The sequence below is a fragment of the Sus scrofa genome, chromosome 6, assembly GCF_000003025.6.
Source record: "Sus scrofa isolate TJ Tabasco breed Duroc chromosome 6, Sscrofa11.1, whole genome shotgun sequence".
Lineage (NCBI taxonomy): Eukaryota > Metazoa > Chordata > Mammalia > Artiodactyla > Suidae > Sus > Sus scrofa.
Window position 1 is genome coordinate 47,208,010 of NC_010448.4, and position 26,594 is coordinate 47,234,603.

General features: G+C 53.8%; 3 protein-coding genes and 1 long non-coding RNA gene across 7 annotated transcripts in view; 2 read left to right on the forward strand and 2 right to left on the reverse strand.

Annotated features, from left to right (window-relative positions):
* The window catches only part of SPINT2 (serine peptidase inhibitor, Kunitz type 2), a 28,793-nt gene extending 26,238 nt beyond the window's left edge, over positions 1-2,555 (forward strand). Inside the window, exons 6-7 of the mRNA XM_003127108.5 lie at positions 322-360; positions 1,865-2,555. Coding sequence (XP_003127156.1) covers positions 322-360; positions 1,865-2,031 — 206 coding nt within the window. The 3' untranslated portion in view covers positions 2,032-2,555. The remainder of the gene's footprint in view (positions 1-321; positions 361-1,864) is intronic.
* Positions 1,638-15,848, reverse strand: LOC102167359. 2 transcript variants are annotated; one of them, XR_303838.3, is made up of 5 exons: positions 15,472-15,848; positions 8,888-11,210; positions 7,681-7,797; positions 4,768-4,825; positions 1,638-1,984 (listed from the first exon to the last, which is right to left on the reverse strand). It is a non-coding gene; the product is annotated as an uncharacterized LOC102167359 (long non-coding RNA). The 2 variants fall into 2 exon arrangements; XR_002344640.1 differs by lacking the exon at positions 15,472-15,848 and adding an exon at positions 15,240-15,355.
* C6H19orf33 (chromosome 6 C19orf33 homolog) lies at positions 15,068-16,221 on the forward strand. The gene is made up of 4 exons (XM_003127107.4): positions 15,068-15,507; positions 15,602-15,690; positions 15,844-15,930; positions 16,066-16,221. Exons 1-4 carry the CDS (start codon positions 15,486-15,488, stop codon positions 16,177-16,179), a joined length of 312 nt encoding a protein of 103 aa, XP_003127155.2. The 5' UTR covers positions 15,068-15,485; the 3' UTR covers positions 16,180-16,221.
* On the reverse strand, positions 16,336-26,333 carry YIF1B (Yip1 interacting factor homolog B, membrane trafficking protein). 3 transcript variants are annotated; one of them, NM_001245006.1, is given in 8 exon segments: positions 16,336-16,707; positions 17,647-17,740; positions 17,823-17,978; positions 18,972-19,029; positions 19,161-19,239; positions 19,418-19,522; positions 19,605-19,843; positions 26,230-26,333. In NM_001245006.1, coding segments are annotated over 8 exon segments (930 nt in total). In that variant the 5' UTR covers positions 26,273-26,333; the 3' UTR covers positions 16,336-16,551.

The window sequence follows — 26,594 nt, forward strand, 5'->3', positions numbered from 1 at the left end:
GTTGATGGGTCCTCCAGGAGGACACCGGTCCATTTCCTCAGCCCTGAAATGAAGGCCTTGGAAACACTGTCCTCTCGAGTCTCCGCTTGCTCTAGCTCCCCAGGGACAGGGAGAGGCTTGGCCCCAGTTCTTGGATGGGTATATCCTAGGCCCTTTCTGAGGTGGCAAGGTCCCAACGCCCTCAAAAGAGCTGGAAGAAGTCGCTCAGAAAGAGCCCCCCATGGAGGCCGAGGGCTGAGGGGGAGGGAGATTCTCAGGTGGCTGCAGCTCCGGGGGGAGGAGAGCTGAGAGCGGACCTCAAGGTTGTGTGTTCTCTTCCAGGCAAGCAGTTGTATCCTGCCCTGCCCCGCGGCACTAAAGGTAAGTGGCCTTGGGCCCCTCCACATGCCCTGACCAAGCTCAGCTGCTTTGTAGGCTCGTGTTGTCTCGGACACATCGTCCTTCACTGTAAACATCTTTTTTGTTAGGAAGTTATATTTCTGCATGAGAAGGGCCAGGCAGCTTGGAACATGTGCTGGATGTTTGTCCCCCCGAATAGTGGACATAAACAGGCTTAGGAGTGAGGCCACCTCTGCCCAGGCAGTCTGGGGGCAACCAGAGGACACAGCCTACTGTTTTCAGTTGTATGGGGGTCTGCTGTATCGGCAGGCCTGAGACTGACTCCGATTGGGGGGAACTTTGCTGTCGTGGGGTATACAGAGTTGGCTGTGGCAAGACGAAAAGCCCTTGCCGTGTGTGGGTGGAGCATGGCCTCAGTCAGTGCTGCTGTCCCCATGTAGTCTGGTCTGACAAGGAGGCCAAGCCTCCTCTTTTGTTTCGGATGCTGAGTCATGGATGGGAGTGTTTGCACAAAGACTTGCCACACGGGTTTGGCCTCTTTCCACTTGGGTCCTTGTTAAGGAGCCCAGGCCTGTCCCATGTGTCTGCTCTGCTTTAGAAGAGGAATGAAGTTCCAACCTGGTTGGCCAGGCATGAGGGTCTGGAGGGTTGGAGGTGGAGAAGGAATCGACCCTGTCCCATTCTGCAGCCAAGGAGGGAGCTGGATAGCTGACCCAGGAGATCACATTCTTAGGTATAGCCCCACCTGGAGAAAAAGCATCTTAACTGACCAGTGGGGCAATTAAGAGAACAAGGGTCCCCTCCCGACCCTGCTCCAAACACACCCTTGCTTCTGCCCTTCCCTCATTCCACAGGCAGCCACCCCAGCCCCCTGCAGGGCCACATCTTTCTCTGGCTGGTTGGGGTTGGGAAGGGTGTTGACGCACAGACCAGAGGGGTGTGCTTTTATATCCTGGCGTCCACCTCTTGGCTTGGGACTCCTATAAGAGTTGCCCTTGAGAGGTGGAAGGGAAATACAGAGTTGAAGGTTTTTGGGGAGTTCCCATTGTGGCTCAGCAGTAACGAACCCGACTAGTATTCATGAGGACGTGAGTTCGATCCCTGGCCTTGCTCATTGGGTTAAAGATCCGGCATTTCCATGAGCTGTGGTGTAAGTCACAGACGTGGCTCGGATGTGGCATTGCTGTCATTGTGCTGTAGGCCGGCAGCTCCGGTTCAACCCCTAGCCTGGGAACTTCCATATGCCGCAGGTATGGACCTAAAACGACCCAAAAAAAGGAACACAAATAGCCACTCTGTCTGCACATAGCTCAGCCCCTCCTTTTTTCAGAAACATCTTTCTCAAGAGTCCCTACCGGGACTGTCCGTGATAATTTCCTGTGCGGTGGTGTCAGTTCTCCAGACCCTCCCAGGTTAGGGTGGGGGGAGCATCTGGCCCGGGGGCTGCTGGTCCTCCTGAGCCCATGTGGACACTGCTGTGGCCTGCCTTGTCCTGCTGGTTCTGAGGCCTTTCTCTCACCCACAGTGGTGGTCCTGGCAGGGCTGTTCGTGATGGTCCTGGTCCTCTTGCTGGGCGCCTCCGTGGTCTGCCTGATCAGGGTGGCCAGAAGAAACCAGGAGCGCGCCCTCCACACCGTCTGGAGCACTGCGGACGACAAAGAGCACCTGGTGAAGAGCACTTACGTGCTGTGAACGCCGCATCACCAAGGGGGTGCCCGCCCCCACCTTCTGTTGCTGGAAAGAATCTGGGAAGGGAGGGAAGATGCGTGGCAAACATGTGCGCGCCTTTTCAAATAGAGTGATTGATTTGTATCTGTGTGATCATTAGGGTGTCGGGTCTGATTGTCACTCCAGAAGGTAAGAAGGCTGCTCCCTGGTCTCCCGGGTGGGCTTGCTCTGGAAATCCTCTTAGAAAAGAGCTGGGCACATTGCAGATGGTCTGACCCTAGACTGGAGTTGGTTCCTCTTCAATTTATTCCTATGCTCAGTGTAGAATTTTCTTTGCTTATGTTGAATCCAATTACCTCCTCTCCCATCACCAAAGTGATATCTTCGCAGTTTCCTTTGTTTTGGGTGTTTTTTTTTAAATAAGTGGAAACATAAGGTTTTTTTAAAATTAGGATTCTGAAAGGAAGAAAGTAAAATGTACAAGTTTAATAAAAAAAAAAGGGGGGGACTTCCCTTTTAAAATAAATTTCAGCATGTGCTTTCTTCTTTCTGGGACTGCTGATTTAAACTCTACCAGAATCACCACAGGAGCCTACATGAGCTGTCCCGTTCCAGAAACAGACTCCTTAAAACAACAGCATCTTTCAGGTCATTTTGCGTGAACTAGATCCCACATTACAGCACATGCCCATGGAGTTCTACCAAACAGCACCTGACCTCACCAGCTGGGCTAAGCTCTGTTCTCTTTTCTCTTTAATTTCTCTTTTATTTTTATTTTTATTTTTTTTTGTCTTTTTTTTTGTTGTTGTTGTTGTTGCTATTTCTCGGGCCGCTCCCGCGGCATATGGAGGTTCCCAGGCTAGGGGTCGAATCGGAGCTGTAGCCACCGGCCTACGCCAGAGCCACAGCAACGCGGGATCCGAGCCGCGTCTGCAACCTACACCACAGCTCACGGCAACGCCGGATCGTTAACCCACTGAGCAAGGGCAGGGACCGAACCCGCAACCTCATGGTTCCTAGTCGGATTCGTTAACCACTGCGCCACGACGGGAACTCCTAATTTCTCTTTTATTTTTAAACCCTCTTGGCCAGTTGCCCACACTCCCTCTTTTCCCCTCATTCCTGGGCTCCCAGCCCTGCAACCTGCTCACAAACCCGAGCTCAACTGGGGGCATGCGTGAGACCCCAGATGGCAGCACTCAGGCAGTGAAAAGGGGTAAACTCCATTTTCTGAATTTGATTTCACTCTTTAAAAATTCTGGTGACACCCCACTAACTTTTTTTTTTTTAATGACCTGTTTTGGCATCCATAACTTTCAGATCCAAGCCACGTCTGCGACCTACACCACAGCTCACGGCAACGCCACATCCTTAACCCACTGAGCAAGGCCAGGGAGTGAACCTGCATCGTCGTGGACCTAGTCAGATTCATTTCTGCTGAGCCACGATGGGAACTCCTCTATATGTTTCTGATGCAGAAGTTGTCTCTGTGACTCACAAAATTTGTCCTGTTTGCCTCCGGGTTTGGGACACCCCGAGGCCCCGCTTGCTCCAGGCAGGTTGACAGCACAGGGCTGTGGGTCCTCCAGGTCTGCGCTTTTCCACATCACGATGCTGCTGCTCGTCCAGTCTGGCCAGCCACCTCCTGCCCTGCCACTGTGACCCTTGTAACTAAACGGCCGTGTTTTCTGCTTTCGGGACCATTTACAGGCTGACGTTGGTCCTCTTTTTGTAGCAAAGTCTGCCCAACAACAACAGACCAATAAGCAAAGTGTTCAGTGGACGTTTCACAGCCTTTGTCATCCTCAGGCTCCCGGTGTCAGTGAGAGGTGGAATAGACTTAAAAAATCAGCTCAACAGGAGTTTCTGTCATGGCACAGCAGAAACAAATCTAGGATCCATGAGGCTGCGCGTTCGATCCCTGGCCTCGCTCAGGGGGTTAAGGATCTGGCATTGCCGTGAGCTGTGGTGTAGGCCGGCAGCTGCAGCTCTGATTCGACCCCATATGCCTCGGATGCGGCCCTAAAAAGACATAAATAAAAAATAAATTAAAAAAAATAAACTCAACAAAGCTCTCTCACTCTACCTCTTCCTGGTCCACACACTTTACTTAGGCAGTTGAATCTCTGAATGTGACTGTCACCAGAAAGAGTGTCTCTCTGGATAAAGATGAGGTCACGAAGTCCCTGCTGTGGCGCAATGGGGTCTGTGGCGTCTCTATAGTGCCAGGACCCAAGTTCGATCCCCGGTCCAGTGTAGTAGGTTAAAGAAAGACTCCAGCCTTGCTGCAGCTGAGTGTAGGTCACAACCGTGGCTCATAGCTAATCCCTGGCCTCGGGGAACTCCAAATGCCTTGGAGCAGCCAAAAACAAAAAAAAACAAAAACCAAAAAACAAAGATGAGGTCAAAGGAGCTTGGGGTTATGGAGACAACTTTGCCCTTCTGCCCCCATCATTCCCTCTGAGAGCAAGTCCAGGCGCACCTACTTGGTGTGCCCTCCTGGTGGCAGCCCGCCAGAAGGGGGCCTCGGGAATTAAAGGTAACACTGGGTCAGCCCCCCAGATTCCTTCTTGGATGACTAGGCCCAGGTCACAAAGACAATGACCACTTGGTTATTGAGTGTCCCACCTGCCTAGTCTCCCTACAGTGGCCCACAAGGTCTCTGCAAATTTGTAAAAATGCTTGTTCCAGTCACAGCTGACCCTTCCAAACAAAAGATCTACATGTAAGGAGGTGATGATAGAAGAGGTGATGCCGTACCTGCTGGGATGGGAGTCATTGGTTCTTCATCCTTGGAGGGAGAGTGACAACCTGGCACCTGGAAGGGAACATTTTGGACCCAGGAGGTTGGGGGGAAGGAGGGGTGCAGTCGGTGCTCTCTGTTCTCTAGCTGCTACACCACAGCCTGCCAGCCTGTCCCCTGGTCCACCTGAGCCCTGCAGCATCCACAGCTGGCAGCGCCACCCGAAGACCCGGCCAGCCCCAAACGATTCTGCTGTGCGCAGCGCCATCGGCGGCAGCACCCGAGTGTGGGCCCCACTCCTGGACGTTTACAAACACACGGGCCTGCTCAGCCTTGTTCTAACCCAGCTGATAACAAAATCACACACTTCTGATGCCCCAACAGCCCTGGGTTATGCCTTGTATGGCAGTCAAGGCTGCAGCTACTCAGGGCACTGCCCATGTGGCTTAACCAAACCAGTGCAGTGGTGTGCAACTCAAGTTTAACACCCTGAACTGGATGGCCCTGTGCCCAGGACTCTGTGTTTGCACGTGGGAAAGATCGAGTCACAATGGCTCTCCATGAGGCATGAGGGCTGCTTTGGGGCCTCGTAATTATTGGCACTGACCCCAAAGATCAGCCGGTCAGTAGTCTGAACACTCTTCAGTGGGTCCTAGCGGATAATAGACCAGCCTTCGATTACCTCTCAGCTGTCTGAAATAAGCCCTGCTCGTTCATAGCTGGAGGAGCCCAGGACCCTAGATGGCAAATTGGCCTCATATGAACAGGAGTCACTGCTTGCTGCTCAGGGTCCTGCTGATAATAACTACATGTTCTTTGAGACAAACTGAATTTGGCCCAAACATCTGTCAGGCAGACTAATCTCTAAGCTGATGGAATGGGCTACTCACGTGGAAATGAGAAATCAAGAGAGGTGCGTTGCTGGGAGAGAAAGCCCTCCATGGGGTCTTGTTCTACTGCAGGTCTTGCTGGGGATGCCAAGAACACAACCCTGGGCCAGCTTGAAACTGACAGCATGAACAGCCTGAACCCAGCCAGAACACAGATGGGGACTTGAACCCCCTGGAACCCAGATTGGGACTTAAACCCAGCCAAAACCCAGACTGGGACTTAAACACCCAGTTTTATTTATTATTTTTATTTTCATTTTTTTGTCTTTTTGCCGTTTCTAGGGCCGCTTCCGCAGCATATAGAGGTTCCCAGGCTAGGGGTCAAATCAGAGCGGCAGCTGCCAGCCTACACCAGAGCCACAGCAACGCAGGATCCAAGCCACGTCTGCGACCTACACCACAGCTCACGGCAACGCCGGATCCTTAACCCACTGAGCAAGGCCAGGGATCGAACCCACAACCTCATGATTCCTAGTTGGATTGGTTAACCACTGTACCATGATGGGAACTCCAAACCCACAGTTTTTTTTGTTTTTTTGTTTTTTTCATTTGGTGGGGTTTTTTTATTGTGGTAAAGTACATATAACATAAAACTTAACTATATTTTAGGTTACTGTTCAGTGGTGTTAAGTTCACATTATAATCTCCAGAATATTTTTATTTATTTATTTTTTTGCTGGAGTATATATTTTGATTTTTTTTTTCCCACTGTACAGCAAGGGGATCAAGTTATCCTTACATGTATACATTACAATTACATTTTTTTTTCCCCACCCTTCAAACCCACAGTTTTAAATTCGAGTTACTCACCCTGTGTCTGGACTCACTAAGATTCAGGTTCTTTATGTCTCCACCCAGAAGGAATTCAGTGAGAGACAAAGTGACAGGTAAGAAACAGATTTATGGGAGTTCCTGGTGAGGCTCAGCGGTTAGCAAACCCGACTAGCATCCATGAGGACGTAGGTTCAATTCCTGCCATTGCTCAGTGGGTTAAGGATCCGGCATTGCTGTGAGGTCTGGTGTACGCCTCAGATGCAGCTCGGATCCCAAGTTGCTACAGCTGCAGGTGTTGGCTGGTGGCTACAGCTCTGATTGGACCCCTAGCCTAGGAGCCTCCATATGCTGCAGGTGTGCCCCTTAAAAAAAAATTAGGATAGGACGCTTGTCAGAGGTGAAAGCAGGCAGGCAAGAAAGCTCGGCCAGAGGACCAAGTGGGCCGCAGTTTTATCATCCAAGAGGCCTAGGGGTTGGAAAGGCTGCACTAGTTAGACAAGCCTGCCTTGTTCTGATGGTTCTCCTGAACTAACAGTGGTCTCCCAACATCGCCAGGTTTCCCTCTGAATCTAAGATCCCCCACTGGGAGTTTCACAACCACCTGTGCCTGCTGCAGCCCCATCATCCCCTCCAGGGGTTTTACCCGTTTATGCATAAAGGGGATAATGGGCAACCACCACTCTGTACCTCCCTCCTGCTGAGTCAGGGCATAGGCCTGCCTAGGGAAGGAGGGAAGCACCTGGCTAGCTGCCCCTTTTCTGTTGGGAGGGCCCAGAAGCCACTGTCGCGCTGGTTAACAGTATTTTCCCAGCCACCCTGGAGATTCTACAGCGTATGCTGAAACCAGTAGCACCAGCGCTTCTATGAGCACCTTTGGGTCCAGGAGCACCAATGCTACCAATGGGGCCACGGGGGCCAGCATCACCAGCATCCCTGATTTCCATCAGGACCTTCTCTCAGGAATAGGCATGGAGGCAGCTGGTCGGTGACTTGTGCCACTGTGAGAGCTCGCTGGGCTAAGGATAGGCCCCCAGGCAACTCAGGGTAGAAAGAAAAGCTTTCTGCATACGGAGGGGGCCTCTTGCACCCCCAGCTCTGTCAGTAGCCTTGGCTGGGGGAGGGGCTCTTGTCGGGGACGGGCGGGGGGGTCGATGCAGCCAGACCCACTTCAGACCCAACCCGGAAGTGCTCTCCAACTCCCTTATCGTCCAAATTCCACTCTTGTGTCAAAAGCCACTGCACGATTTGGACGAGACTTGCACTCACCACTTCAGATGATCCCGAGGAGCGGCCCCAAGGGAGTGGTAGGCAAGGGGTCCCCAGCGGTGCCCACCATGCGTGGGTGTCCGTCGGGCTGGCAAGCTGGCCACAAAGCACTCGTCCCTGCAAGGACAGGGGAAGAAACAGGACCCCTTGGTGGTCACACAGGTCTTCTGGGGTTCAGAGGAGAGAGAAAGGAACAGAGCAGGGAGACCCTGAGGGTCAAGGAGGAGCGTGTGGAGATTAGGGGCTCTGGCCTGGAGCTGCTGCTCTAGGAGCGGGACCTAATGCCCACATCTTCTTGCCTTCTCAGTGGCCATTCATCACCCCCAGCTGAAGCTGACAGCACCAAGGGCCTGAACCCAGCCAGAACCCAGATTGGCACTTGAACCCACGTGCCGGGACTTAAACCCAGCCACAACCCAGATCGGCACTTGAACTCATGGGTTTTCTTTCATTTTTTTAGGGTGCATAATGATTTTTATTTGTCCCATTATAGCTGGTTTACAGTATCCGTCAATTTTCTACCGTTCAGCAAGCTGACCCAGTTACACATACATGGACTCATTCTTTTTTCTCCCATTATCTTGCTCCATCAGAAGTGACTAGACATAGTTCCCACTGCTACACAGCAGGATCTCATTGCCAATCCATTCCAAAGGCAATAGTCTGCATCTATTAACCACAAGCTCCCCATCCATCCCGCTCCCTCCTTCTCCCCCTCGGCGACCACAAATCTATGAGTTCCTTCTCTGTGGAAAGGTTCATCTGTGCCATATATTAGATTCCAGATGTAAGTGATATCACTTGGGATCTGTCTTGCTCTTTCTGACTTCCTTCACTCAGGAGGAGAGTCTCTAGTTCCATGCATGTTGCTGCAAATGGCATTAGTTTGAACCCATGGTTTAAAATTCGAGTGACCCTGGAGTTCCCGTCGTGGCTCAGTGGTTAACGAATCCAACTAGGAACCAAGAGGTTGCGGGTTCGATCCCTGGCCTTGCTCAGTGGGTTAAGGATCTGGCATTGCCGTGACCTGTGGTGTAGGTCACAGACGCCGCTCGGATCTGGCGTTGCTGGGCTCTGGTGTAGGTGGCAGCTACAGCTCCCATTAGACCCCTAGCCTGGGAACCTCCATGTGCCGCAGGTGGGGCCCTAAAAAGAGAAAAGACCAAAAAATGAAAAAATAAAGTAAAATAAAATTCGAGTGACTCACCCTGATGTCTGGACTCACTGAGGTTCAGGTTCCTTATGCCTCTGTGCAGGCAGGATTCCGAGAGAGACAACGTGAGAGGTAAGGAGCAGATTGATTAGGAAGGGACGCCTGTGAGAGATGCAAGCAGGCAGCCAAGGAAGCTCTGCCCGAGGACCAGGTGGGCCACGTTGTATCATCCAGGGGGCCTTAGGTTGGGAAGGCCCGCCTCTTCCTTTCTGGGCCCAGTAGCTCCTCCTTAGAATCCAGTAAGATGTGTATTCAAACCAGCTGAAGGGGGTCTTCAAACTCTTGCCCTTGCTGAGAATCTGCGTGCAGCCCCCATCCCATCCCCCACCCAAGGACCTGGGGCAAGTCTGGCACCTGCACGAGGGAAGCCTGACTGCCTTGTTCTGATGGGTCTCCTGACCTTACACTGGTCTCACAACCTCCCCAGGTTGCCCTCTTTATCTCTGATCCCCCTGGAACTTACACAACCACCTGTGCCTGCTCCAGCCCTGTTAATCTCTCAGGGGCAGGTTGCAGGGAGCACCCTGAGGGAGGAGGTGGGGTAATGGGTCCCTCTAGAAAAAACCACAGGCTGCCTACTGTTTGTTACAAAGTGGCAGGTGCCCTGCTCGGCGTCCCTCTATTGCAACGCAATCAGCCAGCGCCCACCCGTGCACAGTTGGGCAAGGGAGACCAGCCCCCATGTTGATGCTCGCGCACAGCTGCTGCAATGAAGCCTTTCGTCTCTGACCCAGGAGTCTCAAGGTTTCTGCCAACATTTTGGAAACCGTGACCAGGCTAATTTATTAGCTTGTAAATAGAATAAAATCAAATCCCAGACACAGCAGTCAGCTGGGTGTAGGCCAAGCTTGGGCTTCCCTTGGCGCTTCCCAAAAGACGCTCTGTTAGTGTTCCAGAACAGCCAGGGCCCGCGCAGTGTTTCTGTCTTGTGGGAAAGGAACCTGAGGCCCTGCACGCTGTGTTCTTAAGGTCCTCCGTCTCCTGGGATGTGGTTAGACTCAAAGAAAACATTCCAGAACAGGGATTACGATGTTTACAGGATGGGGTGCTCTGGTCGTGTAAGTTTCAGGACACAGTGAAACCAGGCCTTCAGCATCGGGCCTCTGCATCTCACCACGGCAGCCTGCAGACATGTGGGAGCGCCCGGCCCGCAGCCGTGTGCGCCTCGGTCCTATAGCCCTAAAGCTGGCATCCAGAAACTGCTTTCTAGGTTGCAGTGATGGCGTAACAACCTCAGTGTTGGAGTGACCCTCTGAAGGGTTGGAGAAAGGGTCAGCGGCTCTGGCAGGGAATGACCTGGGGATCAAAGGCCAGTGGCTGACGCAAACCTTTTTTCCTACAAAGGAGAAGGCATGGCTTATACCCTTAGGACCAAGTCATTTAGGCAGAAATCATGAGGAAACAAGCAGGGGAGGGCCGTGTCACTAGATGCCAGGGGCAGGCAGGGCCTGGGGAGGACAGGCAAGAGCTACTGTCCCTGCCATGGAAGATGAGAGCTGAATGGCAGGGAACTCACTTTCCCGGGAGCACATGGACGTGTCCCTGTGCTAGGAGCTCACGCTTTGGTTTTTCATCCAAGTGTTTATGTCCACCTTCCCCGCTTTATGTCACCTCCATTTGAAACCTTTCTGGAGAAGAAGAGTAAGGGACACTCGCTGCCACCAATAGGGAGAAGGGAATGACAGGCCTCTTATGTCCATTTCTGCTCCTGCCCTTCAGTAATAGAATCCCCAGGCTGCAGCTGGCTGCCCAGCTAAGGACTCTGCCTCCCCGTTTCCCTTGCAGCTGGATGTGTCCAAGTGTCTAAATCCTGACTGCAGGGATGTGTGCCGCTCCAGGTCCGGTCCTTCAAAGGAAATGGTGTGTCCTCGACTCGCTCTGTCTCTCCCGGAGATCTCGACGGTGGGGCGCAGCCTCTCCACGGGCCCAAGGGCAATGTGTCGGAGGGAGGCAGAGCACCCCGCACAGAAGGAGGCCGGGCCCGGGGTGATCTCGCAGAGCCACCCACGCACCTGCTCCCAACTCTCTGACGCTCAGGCTTTCGTGGGAGAGAAAAGTGTGGCTCCCACATTAAGCCTCTGTCTTGGCGTCTCTGCGAAGGCCGCCACGTCCCAGAGAGAATACAGGGGCGAAAACTGGGAGCCTAGACGGCCCGGCCCCCTTCCCTCCCCGCCCGCCCAGTTCCATTGCAGCGTCGTGAAGAGGTACTTCATTGCGGGTTCAGAAGGTCTCACGGTGCCGACCCACGGCCTGCTGGCCCAGCGTCCGGCTGCACCGTTTAGGGCTCCTTTGCTTCGTCTATCACACGGGGCTCCTCCTGCCAGTTTCAGGAGGAAACATGAGGACTGTGTTTGTGGATCATAAAAAAAACTAACCTTTTATGTTACCTTGTTGCAGGCAGGCTCTGTGCAGAACCATTTACCTTGTGAGGTAAGTTTTCCATCTGACAGAGGGGGACCAGGAGGCCCAAAGTGACTGACTGGTCCACTAAGTGGTCTGGGTAGAGCCAGGATTCACCTGCAAGCTGATGACCTCCAGAACCCAAGCTCGTGGCCGCTCTAAGCTTGCACTAACCTGCCATTACCACGCTGCCTGGCACCAGGTCATCTGTTTTTCTTTTGCTTTTTAGGGCCGCACCCGAGGCATGTGGAAGTGCCCAGGCTAGGGGCTGAATCAGAGCTACAGCTGCCGCCACCACAGCCACAGCAATGAGGGATCCAAGTCGCGTCTGCAACCTACACCACAGCTCACGGCAACGCCGGATCTTTAACCCACTGAGTGAGGCCAGAGATCAGACCCGTACCCTCATGGATACTAGTCGGAGTCATTTCCTCTGCGCTGCAACGGGAACTCCTGCACCGGTAATCTGATTCACCAGATGATAGAGGGTGAGCACCAACCCTGACTCACACTGTTCTGGGCGATGAGCGAAGCAATGAAGTCCCCACCCTCCTGGAATTTATGTCCTTCCAGGAGAGAGAGACACATTCTCTCGAATCCTGCAAGGGTTTGTCAGCAAAGCCATAATCATCATTTACCTCTTCTCACTCAAAGACTAAAGTTCTTTTTTCTTTTTTTGCCACACCGCACCCATGGCATGTGGAAATTCCCGGGCCATGGATAGAACCCAAACCACAGCAGCGACAACACCAAATCTTTAACCACTAGGCCAAAAGGGAACTCTGAAGACTAAAGATCTTTGATTTACAAGAAACTGTCTCCCTCCTCTCCCTCCATTCTCTCTGCCACTCTCCTTGCAGCCCTTCAGACACACAGCTACATTCCGGCCTCAGGGCCTTTGCACTTGCTGTTTCCGCTGTCTAGATGTACCTCTATATGTTTGCTTGGCTTGTTTTCTCACTTTCAGATCTTTACTCAAAAAAGACTTCAGGAGTTCCCGTTGTAGCTCAGCGGTAACCAACCCGACTAGGAACCATGAGGTTGCGGGTTCGATCCCTGGCCCCACTCAGTGGGTTAAGGATCTGGTGCTGTTGTGAGCTGTGGTGTAGGTCACAGATGTGGCTCGGATCCCATGTTGCAGTGGCTGTGGTGTAGGCCTGCAGCTACAGCTCCGATTCAACCCCTAGCCTGGGAAACTCCATATGCCATGGGTGTGGCCCTAAAAAGACAAAAAAAAAAAAAAAAAAAAAAAAAAATTGTATTAAAAAAAAGACTTCAGCGAGTCTTCCCTGGCAACTCTATCTAAAACCCAACATCTCCCCAACATACATTGTTATACCTGATCCTCTTTCTTGCTGTATTTTTCTTCTTACATATTACTTGTTAAAAAAAAAAAAAAAAAAAAAAAAAGCTTTGGAGTTGCCTGGTGGCCTAGCAGGTTAAAGATCTGGTGTAGTGTGGGTTGGATCCCTGGCCTGGGTGTAGCCAAAACAATAATTATCATTATGTTACATAAAACTCACCCATTTCAAATGGACAATTCAGTGATTTTTCAAATAATTTTACCAAGTGGGGCAACTACCACCATAAATCCATTTTAGAACTTTTTTTTTTTGTCTTTTTGCCTTTTCTAGGGCCGCTCCCGCAGCATATGGAGGTTCCCAGGCTAGGGATCTAATCGGAGCTGTAGCCGCCAGCCTACACCACAGCCACAGCAACGTGGGATCCGAGCCGCATCTGCGACCTACACCACAGCTCACAGCAACGCCGGATCCTTAACCCACTGAGCAAGGCCAGGGATCGAACCTGCAACCTCATGGTTCCTAGTCAGATTCGTTAACCACTGAGCCATGACGGGAACTCCATTTTAGAACATTTTCATCCCCTTGCACCTGTAAGATCCCTCATGGCCATTTTACAGCTAATAGCCAGTCCCATACTCAGCTCCTGGCAACCACTAATCTACTTTCTGTCACTATAATTGCCTTTTCTGAATACTGCATATATATAAATAGTATCATACAATATGCAGTCTCTTGTGTCTGGCTTCTTTCACGCAGCATAATGTTTCTGAGGTTCATCCCTGATATAACATATGGCAGGAGCTCATTTTTTTTTATTGCTGAATAGTATTCCATCATATGGATAGATATATCACATTTTGTATATCTATTCACCAACTGGTGGACAGTTTAGTTTCCAGCTTTTTCTTTTTTGCTTTTTGGGCCACACCTGTGGCACATGGAAGTTCCCAGGCTAGGGGTTGAATTGGAGCTGCAACTGCCAGCCTATGCCACAGCCACAGTGATGCCAGATCCAAGCTGCGTCTGGGACCAACACCACAGCTCACGGTAACGCCAGATCCTCAACACACTGAGTGAGGTAGGGATGCAACCCGCATCCTCATGGATCCCAGCAGTTTCATTACCACTGAGCCACAAAGGGAACTCTTAGTTTCCAGCTTTTTCTAACATACAGTACATTTTGCCTTATTCCCCCTTGTGAATAATGTCAATTCCCCAAGGCTGGAATTTTTGCTGGCTTTGCTCACCCCTGTACCCCCAGCACTTAAGCAGTGCTGGACACATAGTAGGTGCTCCATAAATATACGCTGAAGATATAAGTGCGAAGAAAGATAACTTCAGAGGGTGGTAAACAAGGCTATCTATGCCACCATTAAGCAGGGGAAAGGGGACACAGTGACGAGGCTCTGTGGAGCCAGGAGTCAGGGAAGTCTTTTCTAATGAGCAGACTTTGGAGGAGAGACCTGAATGCACAAGACTGATTATGGCATGTTTGTCACATCCCCAGACCTCTGCCACCTGCTCCTGCAGGTATGGGCAGCCAGTTCGGTGGCGGGGCTGGGGCTGGAGAGGGATCCACAAGGACCCTAGTCTCACAACAATGGGAACAGATGACACAGGCCTCTCATTTCCTCCCTGACCTTGACCAGGGACCAGTCCACTGTGAGGAAGCGAGGCTGGGCTTGCCTGGCTGCCACTTCTGCAGAGGGCCCCCAGGGTGAGACAAAGGGACCATGTACAGCCTTGGACTTGAGCTACCCTGCCTTAAGTCTCAGTTCTAGCCTGTTCATTGCTACTTTTGCCTCTAGAGCATCCTATTAACTGTTTGGTTCCTCAGTTTTCTCATCTGTAAAATACCTATCCTTTTATTTAAAAACCAAACATTTTATAAACACTTACTCCTGGAGTTCCCGTCGCGGCTCAGTGGTTAACGAATCCGACTAGGAACCATGAGGGTGCAGGTTTGATCTCTGGCCTTGCTCAGTGGGTTAAGGATCTGGTGTTGCTGTGAGTTGTGTAGGTCACAAATGAGGCTCAGATCTCGTGTTGCTGTGGCTCTGGTGTAGGCTGGCGGCTACAGCTCTGATTGGACCCCTAGCCTGGGAACCTCCATATGCCACAGGAGCGACCCAAGAAATGGCAAAAAGCCAAAAAAAAACACTTACTCCTTATAAGTAACTGAGCAAGCATGGTTCTAGAAAACTAATCTGTTTGATTCTTACATCAACCCCAGGCAGTAGCTGTCATTTACACACGAGGAAACTGAGGTACAGAGAGGTAACTTTCCCCAGATCACTCTGCTACGAAGTAATTCACAGGGGCTTCAAATCAGCAGACTGGTACCATTCTTCCTGCTCTTCAGGCCTTCAGACACTGCTTCTCTCCAAGCCAGAGGCATTGTTAGAGTTAACATTCCTGAAGCCCTTGAAACAGGGCCAGGCACTAAGTACACAAGGAGGGAACATATTATTGTCCTGGTGCAGAGGGCGCGGGAGGCACCCTCCCTCTCATTTCTTCAAAAGAAAGCATCTGACCCTTTTAGGGGAAGAGGCTGTAACAGCTCTGGCACCTTCCACCCCGCTTAGAAATCCACAACTGCCCACACATTCCTCCCCCAACCCCACCCACACAGCCCCACTCACTTGCCAAGGCTCACTGGCTGGGGGGGCACATCGCCGCTAACTGTCCACCCTCCCCATTTCCCAGAGGGGCCAGCAGGGCGGCGCTGGGGAGGGGCCGTGAGTCAGGGATAAGGACTCCGAACAAAGGTCGGGTAGGGCTCCTCAGAACTCCCGGGCAGCCCCACGGCCCCTCCCCAAGGCCCGCCCCCTACTCTCCGGTTACAGCTCGCGCCCTCCGGCCCCGAAGACACACCTGCTCTCGGCACCATGGAGTTCGACCTGTCGGCAGGTGCGCTCCGGAGGAGGCGGACGCTCGACCGGCAGGGCGCCAGACTCACACCCCGCGCAGGCGCCAACCCACCCGGTTTCTCTTCTCTCTGCAGCCGTGGAGTCCCCCTCCAAAAAGCCCCATGTGGGAGACCCCAAGCACAGCCCCAACAAAGTTCAGGGCGGGTCAGCTGATAACCTGAAGGTAAGTCACCTCCCGACCAGGCACCCCCTCGTCCCCGGGGGAGGTTGCTTTTGACCCCAGGGCCTTGCTACTTGGGCGGGGGTCGGGCGGCGGGCGGCGAGCGGCGAGAGCTGGGAAAGGGACCTTCAGTCTCACTGTCCTGCCTCCAACTAGCATCACCATGGCCATGGCCATGGCCGCTCCTCAGATTCCAGCAGCAGCAGCAGCAGCAGCTCCAGCGACTCGGAAAACGAGGCGAAGGTAAGAGGCTTCCCCCTTCTCAAGCGGGTGCCGGGCGCCCCGAGCGAGGGCGGAGTCCCAGCCCGGAACTCGGGCAGCTGTCTCACCCGCGGAACCTTCTCTCCTCTCCCACCCGCGCCGCCCTCGACCCCGCAGCCCGGCGCCGCCGGCTCACAGCAGCACAAAAGCGCCTCGGACAAGGTCAAGAAGCCCAAGGTGAAAAAGGAGAAGAAGAAGAAGGAGGACGAGAAGAAAAAGCCTTCCCACTGACGGGCCTGGGCGGGGTTCATTAAACCCTTTTTCGGCCTCCGGGTGGCCTTCTGGTTCCGAGGCGCCTGGAACTGTCCCCGCCCCGCCCGTCCCCTTCCCCTTCCCGGGCCGGGCCTGCCCCCTGCCGGCCACCGCGTGCCAAGGAGAGGCTGCCCACGCCGTGCCCATCACGGTTTATTGTTTCCGGAACAGTGGCCGCCCTGCTGGGGGCGGCCTGTGCAGCTGGAAATCTCAGCACCTCGGCGGGGTGGGTGGGGGGAGGGAGGGTCTCGGGCTACCGGGCGGACCCTGTGGCCGGCTGGGGGCCGGGAGATGAGTGGCGGCAGCGCGGAGGCCGCCGGAAGCAGCAGCTGGAGGCGTCGCGGGCCGCCTTCACCGCACCAGGTGGAAGGTGAGCCAGTACATGAGCAGGGGCTGTGCCGCGGCCACGGCCATGGTCAGGTACATGCGCAACTGGTTCCGCGCCCCGCGGACCGGGATGCCCTCGGCCGCGGCCTCGGCCAGGATCTTCAGCCGCAGCGTCCGGATCTGGGTGGGGAGGAGGTTCGCTCTTGAGCCCGGCCATCCTTCCAGAGTCCAGTTTCTCTGCCCCTCCCTAGAGCGGCTGGGCTCAAGTCTCTGCTCCGGGAAAGCCTTGGTTTCCCCCCAAGTCGCCTAACACCTGGTGAAGACCTGCCCCTCCCCAGGCCTTGGGAGAAAAGTGTGAGGGATCCCAACTCAAATGCCAGACGACGCCCCCAAGCGAGCGCGGTCGGAACTTCACCGGGAATACCTGGCTCGCGGGATGGCCAGGCTTGGCCCTGCCACCTGCTTGTGTTGACCTCTGACAATTTTTTAAACACAAGCCACAGGTGTCTTTTTTTTTTTTTTTCCCACTCCCCGCTAAACTTTTAAATAACGCCATCTACGCTGAAGTTTATCTCAGGGGCAGATCCATATGGCCCCCCAGCCACTAGTTTTTGCTCTCTGCTTCTCACACTTGCCCACGCTGAATCCTCTCAGTGCCCTGAGGGGCAGTGATCCTCACCCCCCCTTTTACAAAAGGGGAAACCGATTTGAAGAGAGGAAGTGATCTGCCCAGGATCCAGCGAAGCTTAGGGTCAAACCCTAAGCTTCCAGGGCTCTTAACCAGTCCAGCTGGAAGGCCTCTCAGAGAAGCTCAGAGGAGGCTACTGAACCCCCTTTCCGCAAAGGAAATTACGGTAGGGAAGCCCACCAGGCAAGGAAGGTGGAGTGAGGGTGAGAGCCCACTCTAGAGGCCTGGCTGGCTCCTCCTCCCTCGTCAGGCCCCAGCTTGGACACCCCCTCTTCCAGATAGCTCCCCAGACGCCCAGGCTAAGGCAGCCATTCCAGAGCGCCTAGTTCACCAATGCGGCTCTGCTCTAAGCTCCCCACCTGACATCCTCTGCTTGGATGCCTCCAGGGACCCTCCCCAACTCTGCCCATGAAGCCTGAGCCCCAGCTCACCATGAACACAAAGATGGACACACAGCACCAGCCCAGCACCAAGTAGTAGCCAATCTTCCCAAAGAGCAGGCCCATGAGGACCCCACCAATCATCCTGCGGGGAAGAGGGGGAGGCTGGTCTGAGGAAGAGGCCTGAGGGCTGGGGACTGGCAGGCGGGAGCAGAAGGGGTACTCACCCAACATATTTATAGCCCAAGAAGGCCACCAGGTCGATAGTGGTGAGGTCTGTGTTGACAGTGACAAGGTAGAGGCTGAGCAGGATGGCCAGCACCTCCAGTGTCAGCCAGGCCAACGCCGAGCTCGCCTGTAGCCCCAGGAGATCTGGGGAGAACCTGCCGGCACCCAAGCTCTGTCAGTCAGTTGGCTGGCTCAGCCCCTCCCTGAGCATCTGCTTGGGGACAGCCTGCATTTGGGGGGCGGGGCGGGTGGAGACAAAACGGATCTGGGCCCTGTCCTGGAAATCCCATTTCCAATGACAGCCCGGAGAAGTCAGGGCTGGGATGAGGGAAGCACAGGGCAAGGGAGGCGTGTGACCCTGCTGGGAGGGGGGTTGTCAGAGAGGAGGGGACACTTGAGCTGAGGCTTAAAGGAGTAAGAAGCTGATTGGGGAAGAAGGGCTTTGGTCTCTGGCACATCCCCAGTGCCTCAACAATGAACTGATTCTAAGTTAATTGTTTCTGTGCCACAAAGAAAATGAACAGGGGCGGCCTATGAGTAAGGGGTTGGCACCCGACCCAGAAGGGTGGGGACAGTGGGGGGACACCCCTGAGGAAGTAACGGAGTGGAGACATCATGAGTGCCCAGGGGCTCAGCGGCTGGGGATGGAGGGAGTAACTGGGTGTGAAAGGGAACTGAATGTGCAAAGGCCCTGGGGAGGCAGCAGGGAAGAATGGAAAGAGGAGCGGAGTGGTGCAGAGCGCAGGGAGGGACAGAGGCCGCACAGGGGGCAGTGCCAGGCTAAGGAGCTGTTTTGGTCTGGGGACAGGAGAACAAGGGGCAGCTTCCAAGCAGGGTGGGACAGGCCCAGGCCCACCTCTCAGACAAGCCCTTTCTGCTGGAGTCGGGGTGCAGGGGTGTGTAGGGGCTGGGCAGCTAGTTAGGAGAGGATGGACCTAGTGTCGCCCAGCACATGTGTGGTGACGGGTTGCACACGGGTGGGAAAGAAAGGGAACAGGCAAGGGGACTCTGCGGGTGACACTGAGGGCTCTGTCTTGGACCACTTGGGAACACAGCAGGGCTGTTCTGAAACGGGGCCCAAGAGACCTTCCTGACTGCCCCTGAGTCCCCCGAAGCCCACACCACTCTGCGTCCTCCAGGCCTCTTACCTATCCTGGGTCCCCAGCGCCAGGCCAGCCACTAAGACGTAGGTGATGAACGCCATGGCTGTGGGAGGCAGACACACAGACACCGGTTGGAGGAAAGACCAGCCTGGGCCTCCAGGCACCTAAACCTCAGCCCGAGACAGCCCCACCCCGAGGGAGGAGGACACCAGGTGGCAGTGGGTAGGGCGAGACCTGGAATGTAGAGGTCCGGGGCGTTGACATCAAAGCGGGGAGCCACTGGTGTGTCCTGCTGGTACTGCACCTCCCAGTCCTGTGGGGAGAGTGGGGGAGCAGGCAGGACCCGGAGCTGGGCTCCCGCCCGGCCTACAGGCCCTCTCCGGCCAGACTCCCTGCCCTGCCTCTCATGCTTGCCTCAGCTTCCCACTCACGCCTGCCCAGAGGCTGCCTCCTGGCTCAGACCACACCCCCTAGGGCGGGGCAGTGCTCACCTGGTGCAGGTAGGGGAAGAAGAGCAGGCCCAGCTTTTTGCCCACATACATGGTGTCCACGGCGAAGTAATATTTTAGCTTGGTGACTGGGATGAAGCGGTCAATCTGGGGAAGCAGAGCTCAAACCTGAAGCCCGGGACCCAAGGCCCCCGTCTGCTCCCCACTCCCACCAGCCCTGCCTACTCACGTTCTTATCCACCAGCTCCTTGCCCTGGGCAGCCAGGCTGCTCCCATAGGCCATGGCCATGTTGGACACAGGATCAGCCAGGAAGGCCGTCTGGGGTGAGCCGGAGGCCGCAGGGTAGCCCAGGGTGCCAGGTGCCCGCTGGGCCCCGTAGCCCCGGCTCTGGGCTGAACTTGTGTCGTCGAAAAGCTGGTGGGGGTCAGCCATGCCTGGCTGGGACACTGGTACCCTCCGCTTCGAGGCTGCAGGGGGAGAAGGATGGGGAGCCTCATTCACTTTGCAAGGGCTCTCCCTCCTGCTCCTGCCACAGTGGGACACTGGTCTCGGTGTCAAAGGAGTCATCTAGTCAAGTCTGGGTGGCCTCTGCCATCCATCCGTCCGTCCGTCCGTCCGTCCATCCATCCATCAAATTACAACGATGGTGATGATGACAATGACAACGATGATGATGGCTGCTGTGTTTTGGGGCTGACTGTGCACCAATCCTGTGCTAAGCCTCTCCCTCACCAGGTCTCTAGCCAGACCTTCTCCCTTCCCGTTCCCTCCTTCTCATCCAGCTCCAGCCATGCAGGCCTCAGCGCTCACTCAACACACCGGGCACGTTCCCACCTCAGGGCCTCTGCACCGGCGGTTCCTCTGCCCGGATGCTTCCTCAGACATCCTTGGGGCTCCCTCTTCTCCTCAAAGTCTCGGCTCCCAACCGTCCCGACTCCAACTGCATTTGCTTTGGCAGAGCCCCACCCCCACCCACTTCCCTGCTGAGAACTCGGCACCAGCCGGCACCACGTGCTCTTTCTTTCTTCCTAGCTGGCACACGTGCTCTTTCATTCATTTTGTTCACTGTCTGCCTCCCCGGCTCAAATGTGAGCCCGCAAAGCGGGGATCTTCGTCTTGTTCGTGGCTGTAGCCCTATAGCCCCTAAAACAGGGTTAGAGTAGGCGCTTCATAAAAGCCTATAAGGAATGAGTAAGTGGCCATCCCCACTTTACAGATGTGGAAACTGAGGCTCAGAATAAGTGACTTGTGCAAAGGGCCAAATGGAGCGAATGACAGGGCAGGAGTCCAGCCCAGTGAGCCTGTTAAATATTATCATAACTGGACCCCAACTGAGCACTTAAAAACCACATACCAGGCCATGTTCCAAACACAATGGATATACTCATTTAATCCTCACAGCAATCCATTTTGTGTGGCTGATACCAGTGTTCCAGTTTACAGACAGGAAAAGTGAGCCCCAAAGAGGTTCAAGCTGGAGTTCCCGTTGTGGCGCAGCGGAAATGAATCCGACTAGGAACCATGAGGTTTCAGTTCAATCGCTGGCTTCGCTCCATAGGTTAAGGATCTGGCATTGCTGTGAGCTGTGATGTAGGTCAGCAGCTGCAGCTCCGATTAGACCCCTAGAGTGGGAACCTTCATATGCCGCAAGTGCGGCCCTAAAAAGTCAAGACATTAAAAAAAAAAAAAAGAGGTTCAGGCTCTTGGCCAAAGTCATGCAGATAGCATGAAGCAGAGATTGCTTTCAAGTTTTCAAAGGGTCCCTCTGGGAATTCCCATTGTGGCTCAGCAGGTTAAGAACCTGACATCGTCTCTGTGAGAACGTGGGTTCAATCCCTGGCCTCGCTCAGTGGGCTAAGAATCGGGCGTTGCCACAAACTGTGACATAGGTGGCAAATGTGGCTGGGATCTGGCATTGCTGTGGCTGTGGTGTAGGCTGGCAGCTATACCTCCAATTTGACCCCTAGCCTGGGAACCTCCATATGCTGCAAGGCGATAGTAAAAAGGAAAAAAAAAAAAAAAAGATCCCTCTGCTTCCTGTGGGGACAGGCAGAGGTGACAAGTGGGGAAACGGGGGAGGTGGTTGGGGAGAGCAGGATGGGGCAGGTAGAGGTGGGGAGGGGATGCTTCTGGGTGGATTTTGGTTTTTCTTGTTCGTCTGTTTTGTTTTGTTTTGTTTTGCTTTTTAGGGCCACATCGGTGGCATATGGAAGTTCCCAGGCTAGGGGTTGAATTGGAGCTGCAGCTGCTAGCCTATGCCACAGCCACAGCAATGCCAGAGACGAGCCACGTCTATGAACTACACTACAGTTCACGGCAACTTCGGATCCTTAATCCACTTGATCCTTTGATCCACTGAGCAAGGCCAGGCGTCAAACCAGCATAATCATGGATCCTAGTCGATTTCATTACCGCTGAGCCACTACGGTAACTCCCTGGATGGATTTTGAAGATAGAAATCAATGGTGGCTTCCCAGATTCTGGTTTGAGTGATCCGGTGGATGAGAGTGCTGTCTGCTGAGATGGGGAATAGGGAGAGGACGCGTTTGAACCCAGGACCCTGGCTCCAGGCCCTTAACCAATAAGCGATACCACCACAGCAAATATTTACTGAGCTCCTCCTCTGGGCCACAAGCCACAGTGGGAACAGGGTGGTAGGATTACAATGGAATAGAGGAGAGGAAGCAATCCAGGTCATGACTCTCTTTGCACCTCAGGTTCCTCCTCTGTCGAGTGGTGTCAACAGTCCGGGGCAAAGTGACACTCAAAAACTGCTCAGGGGGCTCCCGTTGTGGCTCAGAAATAATGAATCCGGCTAGCATCCATGAGGATTCAGGTTCAATCCCTAGCTCGCTCAGTGGGTTGGGGATGCCCCGTTGCTGTGAGCTGTGCTGTAGGTCGCAGACTTGGCTCAGACCCTCCATTGCTGTGGCACAGGCTGGCGGCTGTGGCTCTGATTTGACCCCTGACTGGGAACTTCCACATGCCGAGAGTATGGCCCTAAAAAAGCAAAAAAAAAACAAAAAAAAAAAAACAAAACCCAAAAACGGCTCATCCCTTGTCTAGCCCATAAAAAAGTGTTGTTGTTTTTTTTTTTTTTTTGTCTTTTCTAGGGCCACACCCACGGCATATGGAGGTTCCCAGGCTAGGGGTCTAATCGCAGCTGTAGCCGCCGGCTACACCACAGCCACAGCAACCTGGGATCTGAGCCACGTCTGCAACCTACACCACAGCTCACAGCAACACCGGATCCTTAACCCACTGAGCAAGGCCAGGGATCGAACTTGCAACCTCATGGTTCCTAGTTGGATTCGTTAACCACTGTGCCATGACGGGAACTCCCAACAGTGGTCAAGTCTTAAAAAAAAAGGGAGTTCCCGTCGTGGCGCAGTGGTTAACAAACCTGACTAGTATCCATAAGGACTCAGGTTCGATCCCTGGCCTTGTTCAGTAGGTTAAGGATCCAGCATTGCTGTGAGCTGTGGTTTAGGTCTCAGATGTGGCTCGGATCCTGCATTGCTGTGACTGTGGTGTAGGCTGGCGGCTACACCTCCGATTAGACCCCTAACCAGGGAACCTCCATGTGCCATGGGTGCGGCCCTAAAAAGCAAAAAAGTAAATAAATTTAAAAATAAACAAATAAATAAATGCGGTCAATTCTGTCACCTACTATCAATTACTAGTCCCTCAAGTCTTCCTCTTAATTATTTGTGGCCTGAAAACAGACCCAGGTGGCCCTCAATCCCCAAGCCAGCAGCACTGGTCCAGGGCCCACTTGTCTCCAGGCACCAATTCTCTCTTCCCTCTCCCATTTCCAGCCAAAGGGCTGGCTTCCTGAAAGTTCTGGTGCAAGCGCTTCCTTCCCTTCTGTCACCCTCTGATCCCTTGGCATTTGGGGTTCTGCTCTCACTGGCCCTCCGAGTGCCTCTGCACTACCACGCTGAGGCCGTTAGTCCACTCTCTGCTTTTACTCAAGCCCACGGCAACATCACTGCCCTTTCCCCAAATGCCAACCCCTGACTCTCTGCTCTCTTGGCTTCTGAGTCATGGGACTACCTCTTTCTCCTTCCTGTCTGAGCCCCACAAACACTGATGGAGCACCTTTGCGTGTTAGGCTCTGCTGCCGGCGAGGTGGATACAGCAGTGAACAAAAAGTGAAAAACTCCTGCCTTCACGGAGCTGATGGTCCAATCAGTCCCTCTCCATCGGTGATGGCTCTCCAGCTGACCCAGTTTTCCACCCTTCCCCTTGTCCTCTGCTTCTCACCCAGGGCAATCTCACCACACCCACGGCTGGCCACTGTGTGTCCGGGCCATCTCTAGCCACCACTTCCTGCCACTGCCCTCTGGCTGCTCTGGGCCTTTACCTCTGACAACCCACCAACCAACCAGCCAACTGACTGTTGCTAGTTCTCACCCACCATGTGTCAATGTTACCCTCCCTTCTCAGACTCTGTCATTCTGCACCTGGCTTAAAAGTCCTCCTATCGGGTCAGCAGCCAGAATGATCTTTCTTTTTTTTTTTTTTTTTTTTTTTTGTCTTTTTGCTATTTCTTGGGCCGCTCCCACGGCATATGGAGGTTCCCAGGCTAGGAGTTGAATCAGAGCCGAAACCACAGGCCTATGCCACAGCCACAGCAACGCGGGATCTGAGCTGCGTCTGCAACCTACATCACAGCTCACAGCTCACAGCAACGCCGGATCGTTAACCCACTGAACAAGGGCAGGGATCGAACCCGCAACCTTATGGTTCCTAGTCGGATTCGTTAACCACTACACCATGACGGGAACTCCAGAATGATCTTTTTAAATGCAAAAGAGAATATTTCAAAACCTCTGACTAAGATCCATGCCCACTGTGCCAAGAATAAAACCCAAATGCCTACAGGGCCTTGCTTGACCCAACCACCCAGGTTTGCTGCCTCCTCCTCTCAGGCCCTGACCCTGCCAAATTCCTCACTCCCTCAGGCTTTTGCAAACACAGCACTATATCACCTTGGAACCCCTTCCCACAATTAACACCTGCCATTCGAGCACAAAGGCCACAGCTCAAAAGATTCCTTCTCAGGGGGCCTTTCCTTACTCCTCAGTAGAAAGCATTAGCCCTGGAGTTCCTGACATGGTGCAGCAGAAACAAATCCGACTAGGAACCATGAGGTTGTGGGTTCGATCCCTGGCCTTGCTCAGTGGGTTAAGGATCCGGTGTTGCCGTGAGCTGTGGTGTAGGTTGCAGATGTGGCTTGGATCTGGCATTGCTGTGGCTGTGGTGTAGGCCGGTAGCTACAGCTCCATTAGACCCCTAGCCTGGGAACCTCCATATGCCGTGGGTGTGGCCCTAAAAAGACGTAACACACACACACACAGAAAGCATTAGCCTCACCTTGTTCTTTCCCATAATTGCCAGTGGCACTTTTTTCTCTTCTGACCCTTTGTCATAATTTCTAAATCTATATTCCTCTGTCTACTTGTTTACTCAGCACAGGCCTCCCATGCTTTTCCCTCTCACCACAAATCCCCTTCTCTAGACTAATTCCTCATCACCTTTAGGAAGCTTCACTAATTCCTCATCACTTCTAGGAAGCTTCACTGACAAACTGACAGACTCAGGCAGGGTCTTGTTTTTTTGTTTGTTGTTTGTTTTAGGGCCGCACCCGTGGCATATGGAGGTTCCCAGGCTAGGCGTAAAATCAGAGCTGTAGCTGCTGTTCTACACCATGGCCACGACAGATCCAAGTCTCGTCTGAAATCTACACCACAGCTCCTGGCAACTCTGGATCCTTAACCCACTGAGCAAGGCCAGGGATCAAACACTGAAACCTCATGGTTCCTAGTCGGATTTGTTTCCGCTGCACCACGATGGGAACTCCTGGCTCTTGTTTTCTAATCTGGGCTAACACAACACCCTCTCTCTCAGCCATAACCACTGACTGTGCTTCCCCCCTCCCAGCCCTGACCCCCTGCCTGCACCTCTCTCCTCGTAGCTCCATCACGCTAGCCTGTCACTATCTTCTACTCTGTACTGGTAGCTCCAAGAAGACAGGAACCAGGACTGATGGGCGTGGCTGTATCCCCAGCATCCCCCATCACAGGGCCAGCCAGGCACCTTACAAAGGTTGAAGGGAAGAATACATGCATCTTGTCTTGAGGCCTCCTCCACCCTCAGTCACATCCTGATTATTCCCTTTACAGCCCTAATCACTCCCCCAAGTTATCTTGCTGACTTGTTTGTGTCCAAGTTTAGTGTCTGTCTTCCCGCTAAACTTTGAGCTGTTAAGTTGCCAAGGACCAGTGCTATGCTGGTTACTACTGGGTCCCCAAATTCCAGCCCAGGGCCTGGCACAAGGGAATTGAAAAAAGATATGCTGATTGAATAAATGAGATGCACAAATGCTCACTGAGTTGAAGAGGAACTTAAAGAGAGACACAAATTCAGAGACACGGGAAGAGGCGGTTAACAGCACAATAAATACAGCTTCTAGTCTTAAAGGAGGGCTAAACACGGCCCTCTGCGCTCACGCAGGGTTATTGAACACTGTGGTAAGGAGCGTGGGCAACAGTCTGAGGCCACAAAACGGTAAGGAGCGGACTGACGTCTAACTACAAATGAATGAAAGTCGCCTTTTTCTGCAGAGTACACACCATACCCGGCCCAAACTGTTTTCTCCTGAAGGAATTTCCTAAGGAAAAGTAGAATCCAACGCGCCCCCTACCCGGATCTGGCATCCCTGCGCAGTGCACACCCGTAGCTCCAAATCCCTGACCTCGTGACCTCCGACCTGTGGCGACCTTGCCAACCTCCAAGGCAGCCCCGCCCCGCCCTCCCTATCTCTCCGGCGGCCACGTACGCCACTTACGCTGCCGGGGCGTCCCCGCCGCCGCCAAGCCTGCCGGGTGCATCCTTCGCCGCCGCCGCCGCCGCCACCACCGCCACCGCCCCAGCCACAGTTCAAAATGTGCCCGCCCGGCTCCCGTAGCCACGCCCTACCGGCGACACGACAGCCAATGGGCGTCACGTTCGTGCAGAGGCCACGCCCTCTCACGGAGGCCTAGACAAGTTGGCGGTGAATAAGAGGCGAGGGCGGCGGGGGCGACGGAAGGCAAGGGTCAGGCCCCCTGGGCGGGGAGGGCGGAGCCGGGAACTATCCAAAGAGGAGGCGGTGTCGTGCCGGAAGGGAAGTGTGGGTGTCGAGCGAAGAGGCCGATGGGAAGTGGAGTTTTC